Source organism: Phalacrocorax carbo, chromosome 18 (genome assembly GCF_963921805.1).
Source record: "Phalacrocorax carbo chromosome 18, bPhaCar2.1, whole genome shotgun sequence".
Lineage (NCBI taxonomy): Eukaryota > Metazoa > Chordata > Aves > Suliformes > Phalacrocoracidae > Phalacrocorax > Phalacrocorax carbo.
The window spans coordinates 11,097,643-11,116,114 of record NC_087530.1 but is presented as its reverse complement, the minus strand read 5'-3'; the positions used below and the strand labels follow the sequence as shown (position 1 = coordinate 11,116,114).

Below are 18,472 nucleotides of genomic sequence, written 5' to 3'. Positions count from 1 at the left end.
TTACCATGAAAGAGAAGATAATGCTAACCAGCTTTTACTTGATGTGAGGTTCAGCATTAATTGGCAGTTTACATCTCCTTCGTGTTTAAAGTCAGTGAACTTGGAGCACTGTTCCTGTAAAGTTTCCCTCATTCGGTTCCACAGCTCCACTGCTCTACATTGCCCAGCAATAAGCCCCGTAGGTATCGCCTTCTTTCACTTGGGAGATTTGTTTCTCTGGAGAATTTCCACCAAGAAGTGGTGACTAATTTGATCATGAGGTGCGCATATGGTGACACCCTCTGCTGTGAACAAAAATAAGCTTTCCTTCACACAAAAGTTGATTTTATCATTCCTCTGTCTCTCTCAGACCTCCTCTTCTTCATTCCCAGTGCAGTCCTCTTCCTAGGAGGGAAGGAAGGCCTTCAAAAAAGGCCTTCATCCAGAGGTTGTCTTCTACCAACACCAATGGCTTCTTAAATCACTGATCAGAGCTGCTTTCACATCCCACACATAAAGAGCTTCCATACTGCAGTGTGTCTTTCATCTGCATCCGCATCAGGAGGTTCCTTGACAAGTTTCCAGACAAGCCTGCTTGCTAATTTATTTGATTTGTGGTAGGACCAGCTACTAGTAGTGCTGGAGATTTCCTCAGGCTTACGGAGCTGTTCTGCCCGCCTCCCTCTTGTGACTAAGCCCTGTCATTACACGCTCAGGGGAGCAACAGCTTACGCTCTGTGGTTATCTGACTTGAACAGGGGATCTAAAAGCATCCTACTGCAAGAAGGCTCTGAATATCTCATATCGAGGGCATGGTGGAAACCAGGTCAAAGACATGTCTTCTGCCTGGTCTCAACTGTGTACGAGCAGACAGTGATGTTTGCACTTGCAGAACATCAAACCACTTTGCCTTGCCTGGGTTTGATGCATTATGAAAGGACTTTTATATTGAGAGCTGTGGCAAAAATTGGGGTTTTACTGATCCTGGTATTCATTCAGGCTTGTTCTTCTGATAGCATTTCCATCTCCTTCAGTGTGTTCTGAATTAGCTCTTGATGCAGGAGCGACAGTCCATGAGGTAGGATATAAACATCATATGGCTTCCTACTTCTCTGGTAGATGCTCACAGGCACAGTGTAAGAACAAGATAAAAATGTACAGATCGAGCTCTGAATCCAGAAATCCTAAAAGGCATCCCTCTCATGTTCTGCTGGATTTGCTCTGCCAGTGGTTGTGGGTTTCAAGTTATTTCACTAACGTTTATTATAGCAGCCCCAAACAACTGAAATGAGTGCAAGCACTGCAGTGCCTGATGCTGTTCATTGTTTCTATACCTGCTGTTCCAGAGGCCTTCCCTTAAGCCACTGAACTGGATATCTTCACAGGCAGGACAGTATCTCAAGGAGAGGAGGAGTTACAGTCCCTGCATTACTAATGGGAAGCTGGAGTTCAGCCATTTTGACAAGTTTTGCGAACTCCTTGAAGCACACATGACCTTCTCACGACATGCCAAGATAAGCTAGGAAGTCTGTGACAACACCTGGTAGACAGTCCCGCTCTGTAAAGTCACGGTGAACTAATTAATCCGTAAGCATTCTGTGAAATACCTGTATTTCAAAAAGCAGCGCATACCTACAGCCCTGCCTTGGGTACAGCCAGGTACCGAGAGGGAGGTTAGGACTTGGCTTAGGTCTCTGTCCTACAACCACAGGGAGCCTGGGTGCGTCAGAACGAGAAGAAAGAAACAACTCCAGTCCTGTGGTGGTGAACTTTGTACAGCAGAACTGGAGTGCAGGCAATAAACAATTATTTCTCTCAGTTTTCATAGGAATTCCTTGGTACAACCCAGATGGGATGTACTGGTTGGGAATCCATGACGCTTTGGAAATGGTATAAACTGGAAGAAAGACAGGAGCTGGCATATTCCTACAAACACGCTGAAATGACATTTAGGCCACCCTCGCCAGCAGCAGGTCAGCTAACCTATTTTGTTTCTTGAGCTAAAATAGAGAAAGTGCTTTCTGGTGTCGATTTTTATATCTAATAGTTTTGATTTCCTTCTTATCAATACTTGCTGACAGCCACAGAACTGCAGTTACATGTGAGTGGACATTATATGCCGGAAGAGCTCTCCTGTGGTTCAGCCTGAGTGAGAAGCGAGGGAGCTATACACAAGCATGAAGAATTTATGGACAGTTAGAAAATCCTCATTATTAATCATTTCCACAATTGCGTTGTAACCAAAGGGCTGCAAGCGTGTTCCTTTCAAAGTGAGTTAATCTAGAATCTCCTTTTAAGCAGATGTCTGCTGCCCAGGTAATCTGGGGATTAATTCTGCAAATTTACATAGTGCTGACATGAAGGAGCTGCTTCTGTACAGAGCCAGGAGAAAGGAATATGTTACTTTTATTAGTTTCCAGTTTTCTCATAGGTTCCCAATTTTGTTATTTTTTGCCTTTTTTATAACTAAAAACCCACTTCAGCGCTTTTAAAGTACCAGTCTAGCTCATCGTCTAGTAAATATACCTATAAGTGGGTTTTTTGTGCCAGATAGAAAGAGAATGATATGCACCATCAATGCTGCCGATTCCAAGCCTAGTTCACCCAGTAACCCCAGCTGCTGGGGGCTGCAGATTGGGAAGGGCCGCATGGGCGATACCAGAGAACACGTATGCCTGCACCTGCCTGCCAGAGGAGACAGCAGTGGCAGCGTTTGGAAGGAGTGATGGGAAAGGAGGGAGCGGAGCTGCCGCCTGCAGTGCGCAGACCACCGGGGGAAGAACTCCAGCCGTCAAAATGTCTCACTGTGCCTTTGATGAGAATGTCAGCTTTTAGCTCAAGAATTTAGGGTCTGCTCTAAATCAAGTGGTTGCGGGTTGTCTTCACGTGGCAGAGTGGTGGTTCAATGTCAAATGGTGGCTCAGGTGTCATGGATTTAATGGGGCAAGTTAAGCCACCTGTACATGCCACCACTCAGCACAGCTCAGTGGCACAGGTGAGGCAAATGTCAAGTGTCAGGAGGACACGCTGAGCGTGTGTAATTGCTCACTTACTATATGCATGGAAGTCCCCAAACTGCTAAACAAGAGTTTGGGCAAGTTCGAGCCAATGTCCTTTTCTCTTGGACCCTGTGGTCTAGTATTCAGAATCAAGATGGTGTAATGACTGAGTAGGGCAGACCACCTGGAGTCCTGGGGTTCCTGCCATCTCACTGGCTTATTTCCATCTCTGACAGTGGTAGGATTCTTCTTGGGCAGGTTGCAAGTCTCAGCCAGAAATCCCACAGTGCTCCGATGTGTGGACAGGTCACAGAGCCAGAGCGCTGTTTAATGATTGCATTTCCAGATACAGGAGGGATAAAGTCTCAGGAATTTCCCTGATATCGCTGACTCCCTGATAACCTCCTCTCTTTTTTTTTTTTTCCCCCTATGCAGGCTTGCCTGAATCCCTCCTACCTTCTTCACTGGTTTGAGCAAAGAACACATCAAAGATATAGACACGTCTCTCATCAACTAAATACCAGCAGCCAGGTTATCTGAAGTAATTTTCTGCCTGCCTGCCACTGGGAAGAAAGTGCCTTCAGGGGTTCTCATTGTGTACCCCGAAAGTACACAGTGTAATTGCTCCTGAGTAAACAGAGGCAAAATCAGCATCCCCCATCCTCCTCACTGAGACACTCTGTATTCACAATAAAACCCCCGCTTTGATCTCTTGCCAAGAGTAACACAGACAGTCTATTAAAACATCTTTAATAACATGATATAATTAAAAATATCTAACGTGCAACTCAAAGAAATGAATATGAAGCTTGTTTAAATCTGTTTCCACACCCCTCCAGACTTGACTGACAGGTTCCAAACCTTCATTAATTGGCCTGAAAATTTATGAATACCCCAATATTGTGGTGGGGGGGTTGTCTTCTATATATGAGTTGGGAGCACAAGGGATTAGTAATCGGATTTAAAAGGATTTGGGTGCCATGGTAGCTTTAAAAATCCTGCAAGGCACATCACTGCCTCTGTGAGCATGTAAATTTGTGTTTAAAGTGGTCTGAAATGAGTTGGAGACACTTGTCTCTGGCTTTTACCAGCCTGTGTGTTTGAGTCTCTGAAGCAATCTGAGAAGTGAACTGCAAATGCTTTAGTCAAAGGACAGTGTCAGTCTGAGTCCCTCCCTCTTCTTTACCATAATACAGGGAATTTGTACAGCAGCCCATCTTTTAGACAAGCAGAATGGACCAGACCAGAGGAGCTGGAACAAGCGCCAAGTCCCAGAGGAATCCTGAGTATTGAATTATAAAGTAACTCTGGTCACAGTCCAATATGCAAGTCGTTGGACTGACAATTAGGGAAGCTTCTGTTCCTGGCTCTGCTCATCTCTAAAGGACAATATTAGACAGTTTCTTCATTTTCAGAGTCAGTGAGACAAGCAGTTCAGTGCAAATGGTGAACTTCAGCACAGCATGCACCCAATTTTAGTAGATGCGAAATGAAACATGTTCATTTAAGCCCTGGTTAGAGTTTAAATTGGCAATTTTAACCCTGCATTGCCATTGCCATGACTCAGCTGAGAGACAGGAACTCAGCTGCGTGTCTGTGCCCTTTGCTTCTCCTTTGATGCTCTGCACATTTTGTAGAGACCAAGACCAAAAACCATTGCTTTTGAAGGATTCTCGGTCAGCAGGAGCATTCGCTGGAATGCTGGATACTGTCACTGAGGGGGAAGAACAGACAGATCAGTAGTAGCTGGCAGAAAGTACCTGCTTTTGCCATAGAACATGGAATCGAGTTGGCTGTGATATTCTGATTATATTTTAATGCTGTTCCAGTCTTTACTAGTGGTGATACTGTAGGTATCGCCTCTCTTGTGGGCACAGAAGAGGACAGAGCACCTTTTCAGACACCACCTCTCCTGATTAGACAGGATTGTTCAATATTAACTTTACAGTAGCTCAGGGCCTGCCTGCTCAGGGGTATCATTTCATTAGGTTGACACTAGTAAACTCGGCTGCAGCCAAAGCAGGATCTGTGCAGGCTGCTCTCATTTGGAGAATGAATATCTTGCCATCCACCGGGAATCACAGGCTTCCTGTGGAGCAGGGTCCGTTGTCTCAATGTGCAAGTGCAAGCAAGTTGAAATAAAGAACCGAGGCTCTGGGAGTCCTGCAGGAAAATCACTTGCATCCTCCAGTGACTTACACCTGTGCAGTTTCTGTAGGTACCCTGTTAACTGCCCTCTGGCAAGAGTCCCGAATCCCAGAATAACCGTCAGTTATGGTCAAAAACCCTGCTGTTCCGTGGCTGAAGCTGTTTTCCTTGACCATCACTCGGTACAAGATACGCACAAAAGAGCCAGTGAGCAGCACCATAAAGAGGATAAGGAGCAAAGACCAGACCTTTGATTCAATCCCCTTGAGGAAGGGTGAGCTTTGCTGGGGGATGGTGTTGGTCAGAGTCAGCAGGTACCCAAGAGTCCAGCCAGCTGATGCATCACCCATCTATTGAAATAGAAACAAGGCAAGGTTAGAAGAGAAGCAGACAGTCCAGACCCCAGCTGTGTTTCTGTACACAGGCCCAAAGCTTTATAAACTTTATTTGAGACTGACCCAAGGATTAGGCTTGAAATGAGGAGCCTGCCCACTCTTAGTGCTCTGAAGTGCACTATTAGGCCTTAATAGCCCCAACCAGCTTCACCCACCCACCCACCCACTCACTCACTCACTCACTCACTCACCCACTCACTCACTCACTCACCCACTCACTCACTCACCCACTCACTCACTCACCCACCCACTCACCCACCCACTCACCCACCCACTCTGCCTGTGGGCCTGGGAGCTCCATTTAAGCTCTGTCCTGGGTAGCCACCTCTTTCCTGAGCTATGCTGTAGGTGTGTGCTGTTCCTTCTCCTGCTTACTGGCTGGTATTCCTAGGTGGACCTCAGGCCTATGTTGTGGGTAGTTCTGTCTCTGACTCTGTATGTTGTAGGTAGCTTGTCCCTGGCTTTCCAGGTTGGGCTACTTGGGTGGACCCTGGACCTACCTATTTGCCTTGCCTGAGCCTGATGATCACTATATGGCTGACTGAACTGCCATCGCTGACGTGGCCCTGCTTGGTGGGACCATGCCTTTGCTACTGAGTTGAGAAGAGGTATGGGAATAGGCTTTCTTTTTTTTTTTGTGGAGGGGAGAACCTGAATCAAATCCTGCCTTTGCTTAGGAGCTCCAGATCCTGAAGCAATTTCAGACCTTATAAATGCTCACTAGTATAAAGGTGGTTGCAAAGAGGCAGGGCAGCATCTTTTGCCTCAGGAAATATTATCAGCAGTTTATCCTCAGCATTAATTAAGCATCAATTTGTCCTAAGTATTAAGGAAGCCATGCTTCCTTCCTTTCCTACTGGGCATAGACTCTTAAAGATGGTGTTGCTCCCAGTGAGGCTTTGACCCATGTGTTTTTCAGTGGGGACAAGTGTAATCGCTAGCTCTCTGACACTGGTTTTCTTGCTTATCACAACTGTGAATTTATTTTGAAAAAACATCTTGTTGGAGGAACCTAGCTGGTTAGGGATTGTTGGCGTGGGGACAGGCTGGCTTTACTGAAACCAACCCTCCCTTGTAACTGGAAATACCACACTGTAGGTAACTGACCTGCTTCTGGAATGTGGTCCAGACAGACTCGTTCAAGTCAAACGTGTATCCCTTTGTACTGAGATGAAAGATGAAGGCAGACACAACGCAGTAATCAGAAAGTGTATCCAGGTTCATTTGGGACTCCTTGACCAGCTGGTGTCATTTCCAAAAGAAGATGAGGAACAAAAAGAGTTGTAGCTGAATATTCAGTAGCTGAATTTCAGGCTTGTTATAACCTCTCCTTTCCTACAGTGGGACTGGAGGAGGGGTTTGTGTCCTATGCAGAATGAAACTGTGTTTCCTGCACCCACTGGGCTGTGGTCTGGGAATCAGTGTAATCTCTTAGTGCCTTTGTTCCCATTTTATTAAAGGCCAGGCAGTTCCAAGAGCAGCAGGGCTGGCAGCCAGGTCTCCTACAGCTGCCTTGCAGGTGAACTGCTTGGTATGATTCTCTGCTCTCTAATAAAGTTGAACTCATAATGCAGCCTTTCTCTCAGTAGGAGCACTAACAAGATCTTTCTCTTCTTCATCCTTCTTAGTCTTCTATCCAGAAGAGAAAGCTTTAGGGAACTGTTGATGAGCTTTGCAACCCCATTAGCAAACCCTGTGGAAATTGTCCAATCTGAATGTTAGTGTGGATGCTTGGTCAGTGTAGGGGCAAATGAGGGTGACCTCGTAAGCCACCAACTGAGGGGAAGAACTTACAGATTCCCCCTGACTTGGTCTCCGTGGGCCCAGGTGAAGTGGGAAAGCCCCTGAGTCTGAGCAGATGTGTTCCTTGAACTTAAGGAGAGGAGGATAATAGGAAGACTGAGGTGATGTACAGGGGTGAGTAGACAGCCTTCCTGTTTACTCCTTAATATGCAGTAAAAGGTATTTGTGGCTTTTTATTCAATTAAGTCCAGGTGTTACCAGCAGCAAAGGAAGGAAAATAAATGGACCCTGTTTCCTCAAAGTAAAAAAAGAAAAAAAAAACAACCAAAACCCAACAAAAACCCAAACCAAAACCCAGGCAAATCCAAGTTTTTCCCTTTTTCCCTGAGGGAGCCAGTAAGTTATGGCTCTGTCAGTCTAAGCCCCTTGGGCTTTTACAGCAGACTGTTCCTTGCTTCCTGCTCTCCCTGCACACTTATTCCACAGTTACCTCTTTGACGGACATCCCACAAAGCCTGTTGACTGCCTGAGCCAAGTCAGGTGAGGGTACAGTTTCTCTCATGAAGTCCATGGCCTCAGAAATCACCTACAACAGCAGCAGAAATAATCATCAGGTTGGACTGTGCTCCGCATCCCTGCATTGCGTATAGGGCCTACAGGAAAGTAAGTGGCAGTGGTTGTGGGGCACGTTGCCAGGGTACCTTTTCTGGGGGCTTGTGTTGGTGGTTACAGGCCCTGCAATGGGTGCAAGGAAGACAAACAGATCTGTTAGTCTTGAGATGGAAACAGGACTGCTTTGAGCTTGCATGCAGCAGCTTTCCTGGCCCTGCCTGGGTAAGTAGGCAGGGTCTCATGTTCCTTGGCACCATATCCATGGGAGGCTCTCAGGAGCAGGGAGTTGGGGAGATTTCTGTAATTCCTTCCTCTGAAATGCACTCAGTTTGTCGGAGGACCTTGAGCTGGTCCCAGCTGAACAACCCAATGACTTTGGGCACTAGATTCAGGGTCTCAAATATATGCGTGCTTGTGGTGGAGCATGCCTGGATCCTTGCTGAGGGAGTGGCAGAGGGATCTTCAGCTTCGCCACATACTTGGTGTGGGAAGACAAGCTCAGCGTGCAACTCCTGACTTCTCTATCCTTGCCGGCTCACGTAAGCTCCTTAATGGCTCTGTGGAGCCCCAAAGTTTTGTCTCACAAGCTGACGTTGCTGAGACATGGATGAATGAAGCACAGTCCTTGGTGGGAAGCTGGGGTCCCTGTTTGAACAGCTTTGTGCCAATGAGGGGGAGAGGGTGGGGTGCATGTGTATGTTACTAGAGCTGTGTATGCAGCATTAGCCAGAGCACTGGCCCTCTTGGCTAGCAGAGGGCACAGCATGGCTGCTCCCACTGTATTTATTAATGACCAAACTGGTCCCATTTCATGGGTTCTCTGTACCAGTTGCCTACGCCAGTGTAAATGAGAACCCACCAGAAACCTGGTCTGGAGGGGCTTGAAAACACTGCTGGGGGAATAATGCTTGAAGAAGCTGCAGGAAGAGTTGAGTAGGCTTTGCACAAGTCTCATGCAGGTGGTGGAATTGCTGGAGCCGGTGATGTTGAAGACCTCCTCCGGGTCAGGGACATCCGATGTGTCATGACTGACAGCACAAGGCCCAGCATGCACTGATTGCCACTGCACTTCCCGGGAGTAGGTGAGGGGCCAGCAGGGATTAGACACAGTTTTAGCACTTCTCTGATCCTAGAGGCAGAATAAAACAAGAACAGAGGCAGCAAGAGGGGAGGTTGTCATCCCAGGGCTTCACAAAGGAAGACAAAATGTAACACAGTGAAGAACAGTTTTCCTCTGGCACCACAATGTTGTAATCGAGCAGGTGGGCTGCAGAAGGTTTGCCAAAGTTTATCTCAGCTAGTCAACTGCAAGGCCCAGACTGATGCAGCAGGCTCCCAGTTCCTGCAGAGTTCAGGGCAAGCTGGACTGGATCTGCTGTGGGAGGCTGAGGAGTCCCAGCCCTACCTGCTCTCCCTTAGACCAGAAATACAATTTCAATGAATCCTGTGCTCTTTCTAGTTGCAAGAAAGAGGCTGTTCTGGTCTGCCTTCCAAATGGCTCAACCCCTCAAGAATCCGTGCTTCTTATCTCTAGGAATTCCCCAATACAACTGCGGTGAAGTGGGTCTCTGTGTGGGACATTCAGGCCCCAAATAAGGGGAGGTGGTGTTTATAGGGAGGCAAGTGGATGGGCAGTGAGTAGTTTATTTCTGTTTTGGTGGAGACTAAAATGATTCCTGAGTTTGCATCAGATCGTGTGACCTCCCCCTCAAGTGAAACAAAGTTCAGAAGAACCAAAACACCCACATTTTAAAAATTAAATATTGCTCTTTTAAGGACTGCTTCATGGTTAGAGTCAGCAAAGGACAGAAATACCCCAAATGGAAGGTCCCAGCTGGTTCCTGGGTGCTGCTGTTTAGGCTCCCCTTCTAAGATGGAAGAGCAGTTCAGAGGAGTCAAGGGAAGTCTTTTTGTCTTGCCACCCACCCTGAAGGTGATCTTAGCACCTCTGGAGAGTGATTTTGTGCTCATGTGTATTAAGTGAGGAGCCAAATAGAGAGTGCAATTTGGGAACCCTGGGATGGGTGCCTGTAGGTCTGCTTGGGGGGCATAGAAAGTATGTTTGGCAAAAGCACTGGTCTTTTTTAGATATATGCAAATGCCTTCTATTCAAGACAGTGATTGACATTTTGCCCATTAGCAGCTATGCCTTATGCAACTGTCATTCAGTGCAGGGCGTTGATATTGTATCCAGGAACCTTGCAAATGCCCTTCTGGCAGATACTCACCTGAATGAGCATAGAGAGCAGCCTGCTGCGGAGCTGGTCTGTGCCGTGGCAGGGGCAGTGTTGGGTGTACACGTTGTGTGTCTGCCCATACAGCTGCAGCCTCACTCCCTCTTTTGGTGCCTGGTTCCCTTCTTCCACCGTGGAAGTGAGCTGTGCTGAGGTTCCTCCCATGGACAAGACTCCTGCCATCCCCTTCTCAGAGGGGACCAACTGTCCTTGCCAGTTGTACTGACCCAAAAAGAATCAAAGGTCAGTTCTTAAGGCTTCTATATCTGGGTCATGGCCAGATGCAAGCATTATTGCACAGAGAGAGAAAGCAGCTTTCTGGTGCAGTACAGCCCATTTCCACCCCACTCCCCCCACTGCCAGAGGACACAGGGATGTTGAACTGGTGGCTTTGGAGGGAACAGAGGAGCCGTTGTACAAGCACCGCCATCTGTGCAGAGAGCTCTCCACAGCCAGCAAGAGCAAACAGGGCTCACCACCCTGGATGGCTCTTCAAGGCACTGGTCTCTGCAGGAGCAGGGGAGAGAGAAGAGGGTAGTGGTGGTGGGGAATGGGAGGGAGGTTCCCAGGTGGGCAGGTATGGGCTTCAAGTGCTGCCTTGATGCTGAAGTGATGCTCCTGTCAGAAGAACCCTGTGGTTTCATCTCCTGCAGTCTTGCAGAACTGATTTTGGCAATGCTGAAGTTAGCAGTACAGGCAGGGAAGTTTACATGCATGCAAGCACTCTGTCCCTGGCTGGGGGAGGTTGCGTTGCTGCCAGCAGGGCTAGCAAGTCCCTAACCAGCGCATGCTTACTGCTGGTTATCAGAACTGCCTTTTACTTCTCTAATGTGGAATAATTCAGTCTAACCTACCTTTCTCTCGCCCTTTGAGTTCTTGTTGAGACCCTTTGGCTTGAGAAGCCATGGGTAGAGCAAGGAAACTTAAGTATATTCTTTTTGTTTAGCAAGGGCCTTCTGAATACAGACCAGGCCCCGATGCTGGGGACACCCAGCTATACTCTCGCTAGCGTCTCAATGAGAGTAAATTTGATGGGCTTTTGCTTTGGGAGCAAAAGACACTGCTTCTCTGTCTCCCATCCACAGGATGGCCTGCGGGACAGCTGGACTCCAGTGGCAATCCCACAGCACCCCACAGACACAGCAGCAACGCCTGTTTGATGACAGTGGTGCTGAGCTGGAGCTGCAGGGACTCAAGGCAGTGGAGTTCTTGACACCCCAGGGCCTGGCTATGTAAGGTTATCTGTGTGAGCATCCTGGATGTGCTGTCCATAAAACCTTACGTCTGTTAGGCCAAATATATAAACATGTCCATGAAAGGCTATATTAGAGGTTTGGTCCTTCAGCCTAGTTTTAACCATCTCACATTCTGTTCTCCAGCCAGTTGGTGGTGTATAGAGCCTTTCTTCTTGAAAAGACAGTGGAAGTTGTGCTTAAGCACTGTTTAAAGTACAGGGCTTTAACGATCCCCTCCCCCCCCCATCTCTGGCTGTTAGCTACTGGGAGTTGCTCAGCTCAGTTCCGTACTCCCCAGGCAGGATTGTCCTTTACCTTGAAGAAGTTCTCCAGAACATAATTAACAGTAACCCACTTGAATGCTTCCTCATCTGGACTGGGCAGGATTTGTGCCCCCTGAAAGTCAAAGGGGGATGACTTCAGGGCCCCAGTCAGGGCTGCAAGGAGACCATCAGAGAGGATGGGATGGGTGAGGCTAAACAGAAAAGAAAAAGAAGGCACATTTGTTGTTACAGCACCCTGCCAGGAGCAACCTGCAATGGGGGCACAGCTGCAGGGCTTCTGCTGTGTTCCCCACTTTGGGCAGTAGCACAGAGACACAATGACAATCCCACTCCTGCTGCTACTTCCCTGTCCCTTCGCGTGGCACTGGGGGCAAGCAGAGGGATGATTTGAGCAGTTGTGCCACCATTCAAGAATTGAGGGAGTTCAGTACCCTGCCACTGAGGGATCTTGTGGCCTTGTCCCACTGACCTGGCCCCCTCCAGACCTTACTTTGCTCCAGAGCCTAAAAGGAGATAAAGGTCCCAGTGATGAGGTGGCTGAGAACAGGGTCCACAAAAGTGTGTATGATAAGGTGGATCTTCCCACCACTGCTCCCAACCTGCTGACCTAAAGCACCCCTGCAAGCCCGTGTGGGTTGTCACATAATCTGAAAAGAGTTCACCTCCCAGACTAACAGATGCTTTTCCAAGCACTAATTCACTAATTGTGAGGGAGACTTTACACAGACTGGTAGCAGTAGCAAGACTGTCATCCTCATGGCTGCTTGGGGGGACAGTAGGGAGACACAGCCATGCCGCACTCCCCTTGAGTGCGTGGGGACCTGAATAAGGTTTACCTGGCTAGCAAATTAGGGATGAAGGACACTGCAGAGCAGACACGGTGGCATGTATTTACAGAATGATCCGCATGATGTGCTGATCTCTGGGTGTGGGTTTGCAACATTCACTCACTTCAGCTGCCTCATGCTGGCGGTTGCTCCCAAGTAGAGGGGGGTTTGGCTGTGCTGCTCTGCCGGGATCTCTTTCTGGGCCCAGTTCAAACATGGCTCCAAGCTCTTCCCTACTTCCTGAGGAGAATCTGAGTAGGTGGAGATTCCTGGACCTGAGAACCAGGGGAAAGAATGAAATTTTCTAAGGAAAGATGTGGGAGAAGTGTGAGAGCTGTTACCCAAGATATTGCTGTCCTAGGGCATGGTTAAAGACAGGACCTGTCACAGGCAGAATGAAGCAGTTCCTCCAGGTAGCCATCCTGCTCAAATACAGTATGGGGAGCAAAACACCACAAATGTGTGCAAATCCCAAATCACACAAAGAGAACCCTAGCTCCGCTGCTGAGACATGCCATAAATGACCATGTATCAGCCATGAGGCTGCTGCAACAGCTGAGGCTGCCTCAGCCCACAGAGGAAGACCTGTGGCTTTAGCCACTATAAAAGATAAGAAAAAGGGCACACTTATGCAGACAGAGCCAAGGCTGATGTGTCGGCTCCTCCAGCCACTTCCTCTTCTGTTGGCGGAGGTGGCTTCAGAGTCCTGCGTCTGCAAGCAAGACACCTCTGCTCTAGAGGAAGCTGGTGCTGTGCAGAGATAAACTGTGAGCAAGCCTTGACTCATCTTTTCAGCAGGATTCAATGGGGTCTGAAATGCTGGTTTTGAACTACTACCCAGAGAGAGCTTCACTTCCCCATCCTCTGGCCCACTTGCCTTCCCAGCAGCCATGTGCTTTGTTCTCCTGGACCCTGCATAGGGCTGAGCTGCAGATTGCCTACAGCCACTCAAAGGCTGTGACCATACTGCTGTGCAGACCGAGGATGACTAGTCACCAAGGAGAGATACCTGCCTGGACCTCTTGTAGCAGCAGGTTCAAATAAGTCTTCAAGCACTGAGCTACAGTCACTGTTTTTAACCCAGCCAGTGAATATGGCAGCAGTCAAGGGATGAATACAAGGTTTTGGGGAGCCCTTATTGCGTCCTTTGTATGTGGTTTATATTGCTCACAGTGTGCAAGGGCACAAGGCCCCTCCCCTGCTTGTTGTGCAGCTGCCCTCCCACAGAACACTGCTACTGAGTTCAGTGTTTTCCAGCATCCTGTTGTAATCAGGCTTCAACATCAAAGTAAGATTGAGAGATAGGGAAGGAAAACCCCAATCATTCATGCATGAAACCCTTTCAGCTAGCTTTGGCAGGACCTAACCAATTCAAACTAGCGAGGAAGAATCAAATATTTTCCAAAACATGACATCTAAACCCAAACTGAAATCATGCTTGTGCTTTCAAACCTTGCATAGGGGGTTAGAGTCTTTGCACCTCTGTTGTCCTGGAGCTACACCACTTATTGCCCAGACTACAGAAGGCAGAAGACATCAGGAGTCACCCTGCAGCTAGATTTGTCTCTGTTGCTGTTCACTGTCTCGCCTGGGTGAGAAGCTCAGCAACCTTGGCTCTGCCACTTATCCACATGGACATCAGGACCACTCCCAGCCCCTCTGTGAGCTTCCCTGCCTGCAGCAGGTGAAAGAACTGTCACCTGCTACTGTGGAGTGCTCTGATGTCCAGTCCTGTATGGCTACATCTGTCCATGTTGAGAAGACCCATGAAGAAAATAGGCAGCCTGTGCTTCACTGTCATCATTATTTCAGTGTACAGCTGGATGGCACAGGAGCTGAGGAAATTGCAGCAATGGTCCATGCACAGATCTCTAGGTTTCCATCCATCCCATGCCAGTCCCACAGACCACCGAGCATGATTCAGGCACCTTACCTTGTATGGGACAGGAACTACATTCCCTGATCACCCCGGTCGACTTTGCTGTGGTGGTCCACTGGTAGATGAACAGGATGGTGCGGGATGGGCCAGCGTCCAGAACAATGCCATACTGGAAAACCCCAGAACCATTCTAGATAAAAACCACTGAATGCATGCTGCGTTGTTATTGTAGGGTTACTCAGCATTACACAGGTATTCTGGGTAACCCATGGGCCTCCATTGCAGCATTTGACTTAGTTTTTTACATTCAAAGAAAGGGTGAAGCCAGAAGTTGGTGTGGATTTGCAGCGAACCACCTGCATTTCTGAATATACATGAGGAGCAGCAGGAGTTGAGAAACACCGAGAATAACGTCAGACCTACAGTGGCATGCTCAGCAGCTGTTCCTGAAATCAGGTAGAGGGCTACCACTGAATGCTGAAGCATCTGGAGCTCAGGTGAAACAGGTCCTAAAGCAGTAGGAGATGGCACTATACAGGCTCGCATCTGATTCTGGGACTCAAACTGCTGCTGGATTGGTTTCCTCAAAAGATAAGGGTTTTGTGCAAGAATTGGAGGGCTGCGGCTTGTTCATGCTTCTGAAGAACCCAAGACCCCCACATCTGTTTGATGCCCCACTGTGGAATTGGTGCGGTATGGGCTGGGTTTGCCCCAGTGCATGCCAGACTTGTGGGAGTTGCAGTGCTCTGGACCAACCAGCACATACACTGTCCAATGCAGCAGCCCTGAGGGGACTGAGATCATGTCTTGGCAGGAACAGCAGCAGCGGGCATGAGATTTCTCAACACCTTGTCCGCTACCAGTTCTCCTATTGCCTAGCAGGGATGCCAAGGGCTTTCTTAGTCTCCCTGCAGCCCAGCATCTGGCCTATTTGCTGCTGACGGAGCCTTGTGGAGCTGCACCTCATATGTGAGGTTAGGAAATGAGAGTCCACTGGGGTACCCTGCAGCACAGCTCTGTGGCTGTTTTGGGTGTCCCCACACTCAAAGTTGCCCTGGTGCTAGCCTAGGGTCTCCTCCTTTCCCCCCCATTACATGACCCCAGACTGGGACATATTCTACACAGATGAGAAAAAAACTTGTGAGATCTGGAGAAATGCAGTAGTGCATGGTCTCAGCTGTATCTTGCACAGAAGCTGTGACTGAGTGGGAGGAGAAACCTCCTGAGAGGTTGATGTTAACACCGTCAGAAGGGTTTTAACACAAGACACAGCCTGGCTGCAGCCTCTGAGTGAAGCTGGCTGCCTGCTGCCTTCCTGGAAGCTCCCAGCTGCACTGGGCACAGTGTCTGGGCCAGGAGCTTGTGGGACTGGAGCTGGGGCAGAAATGCGGAAGGAGGATGAAGCTCCCTGTCTGAGCCTGCTGGCAGCCTCCCACACATGTGACAGCTCATACTTCTCACAGGGACATGTCGGCTACCACAGAACAGGACGAAATTAATGGTATTGGCGGGGAAACCTGGAATTTTTTTTCTCCTTCACAAAATGAGAGGCTGCTGCTGGAGCACAAGGGAGGAGAAGGGATCACTGTGTTTCTGCCCCAGCTCAACACCAGGGAAGAGCAGAGTGCTCGCTTGGCAGAGCATGGAGCAACAAGGGTTTTTTCTAATCCAGTATTGTTTCTGAGAGGAGCATGGAGGAGGGTTAGTATCTCTAAATGCACAGGTTAACCTACTTCTGTTTGAGTAAACCATAGCGTGCCACTGATCTCACCTCAGCAGCGGTGCACCAAGAGGCAGAGCGGATGGGGATTAACACCCCTGGTCACCAGGCAGATCTGATCCTGCTGCGTAGAGCAGGTTGGCTCTTTGCTTAAAATCAAGAGAGGACAGAAGAGGAAAAGGCATGGAAGATAAAAAAAAAAAAACCAAACCAAACAAAACCAGACAGAAGCAGCAGTACAGGGGCAAATTCCTACTGACTTTCAAGAGGAATCTAGGTCTTTTCCTCCACTGACACTTCTGGTCCCTTGCTGATCTGGAGCAGCTCCTGACATGGGCTGCCTCTGCTCAGCCTGCAGTGAGCATCTCTGCTGGATGATATCCAGCCTGTATTTCCCTGACCAGCCAAAGTGGTTGGCTTGTTTTAGATTTTAAAAGCTACAGCGTGTTGAAGGACGCAAACCCATCCTTGCAGTCTTGTTCTAGTCCCCTCTTCAGTTTATGCAATAGTGCAGTGTATGTAAAAAGCAAATCACCACACCAGGTTTTAATTTAAATGCCTGACTTGCACAAGGAAATACTCAGGTTCTCCTTAAGAAGCAGCCCCACAAATGAGGAGAAGGTCCTCAGCTTACTGCCCCGCTTGACCCCCAGCTTGGCCACGCTTTGGGCAGGCAGACACACTTACCTTGGTGGGAGGGGTGATGGACACATCTTTAGTAGACACGCAAAGGAGCACGATGCCTGTCAGTCCTGCTATGATCACCAGGCAGGGGGGAAGGAGTTCACGCCAAGACATGAAGTGCTTTCTCCTTTCGCAAAGAGTCAAAAGAGGAAACAGCGGAGCAGCAAACTGAGAGTGACTGCTTTTTACAACCTTTAAAAAGACGAGAAAGGCGGGGCCAGGGCCAGGCTCTGACTTCAGCCCAGCCCCAAGCCACGGGGACCACAAGGAGCGCGTGGGCCAAGCAGCGATGCGTCAGGCAGTTCTCTCTTCCATCGCTCCATGCAATAAATAAAACGACACTTCATGCCCTTTCCAGTGCTAGCTTTGCAAATGCATCCATGCAGTCTCGAAACTGCCCCAGGCATCGTGGTTGAGGTAAACAGAAATGTGAGGTTAACTCAGCTGTGTGATCAGCAGAAAGCAGGCAAAACTCATCCGTTTGGTATTCTGTGCCTGGCAGTGTTAGCTGCCGAAATTAGAAGTGAGGAAACACCTTGTTGCTGGGTTACTTTATATCTGAGGGCTCCAGGGTGGACCTGGGGCACTTCCCCGCAAGCACGTTTCCGCTGGGTTGGGGCAGAGTCCAGGGACTCCGCTCAGTTCCTTCAGACTTCTCCTGCCTCCTCATTCACTCTCAGGCAGCACCTGGGACAGGAAAATATCTGCACATTTGGGTTTCCAACTGCAGGAGACTGTCTGGTTTGGTCCTTGCTGTGGGGGAGAGATGGCGGGGGCTTCATGGGTGTTTTGCCCCCAGAAGGCCAGAGTCAGTGTAGGTGACTGGATGCCGCTTCCTGACAGCCACTCTGTGAAAGATAACCAACCCCCCGACTTTACAAAACATGTGCCCGCTTTCTTCTTTCCGGTGCCGCAAAGACATATCTGTGAAACCAGAATTTCTGAAGAAAAACCTGTCAGTCAGACCTAGGAGAGGTGCTTCTTTCAGGCTGTCCCCTTCTGTTTCCCAGTGATTTGGTCTAGGAATAAAAGTGCAACTCCTTTAAAGAAATGTTTTGGTATCTGTGGGCTGGACCATTTATTGGCAAGGCCGTCGTGCTCCCACAGAAACCACCCGCCGGCAGAGCAGCGTGCACCTTCATCTGTGCAGGCGTTGCTTTTGCAGCTGGGGCATGGAGAGGGGAAACGAGGGACCCAAGGATGTTACAGCAGCTCATGGCTGGGAATAGCAGGGAGCTTCCATTCTCTCATCTGGATGTTGGGGTTCACTGGGGTCTGTCGACAGACCCAAGTGGTCTGGGGGGCTCTAAATCACGGAGGCTCTGCCTTGATAGTTATACTAACTGGTGGGCGGGCGCCAAAGGGGTTTCTGCAAGGGGTTGGCCTTGACACAGCTTTATACAGTCCTGGCGCCTGGCTGCGGATCTCATGAAGGAAACAGTCCCCACTCTGTAGCAGCTGACCTGAAAGTACAGGCCTGCAAAGGTCAAACCATGACAGGGAAAGGTCACTTCTCACTTGTGAGGCTGGTTTTGGTTGTGTTTCTCATTTCCACCGCCGACTGCCAGGGACCAGCCAAGTGCTGCGCTCCCGTATAGGCGTTGATTGGAGCGGCATGCCCTGGGGGCCCGGGCCCCGGCCGCCTTCGCCAGCGCTCCGCCGGCAGCCGCAGCGAGCTCCCCGGCGCGGCGGGTGCTGCGGCCCCGCTGCCGGTGCTGCTACGGGGCAGCCCG

The 18,472-nt window shown here is 49.1% G+C and overlaps 1 protein-coding gene across 1 annotated transcript; it reads right to left on the bottom strand.

Annotated features, from left to right (window-relative positions):
* Window positions 1-3,711: 3,711 nt before the first annotated feature.
* On the bottom strand, window positions 3,712-18,456 carry LOC104047647 (ectonucleoside triphosphate diphosphohydrolase 2). Its single transcript, XM_064469220.1, is given in 10 exon segments — window positions 3,712-5,275; window positions 5,278-5,476; window positions 6,629-6,763; window positions 7,755-7,850; window positions 8,736-9,005; window positions 10,105-10,332; window positions 11,661-11,820; window positions 12,581-12,731; window positions 14,390-14,504; window positions 16,743-18,456. Coding segments are annotated over 10 exon segments (1,494 nt in total). The 5' UTR covers window positions 16,854-18,456; the 3' UTR covers window positions 3,712-5,246.
* Between the last annotated feature and the right edge of the window lie 16 nt (window positions 18,457-18,472).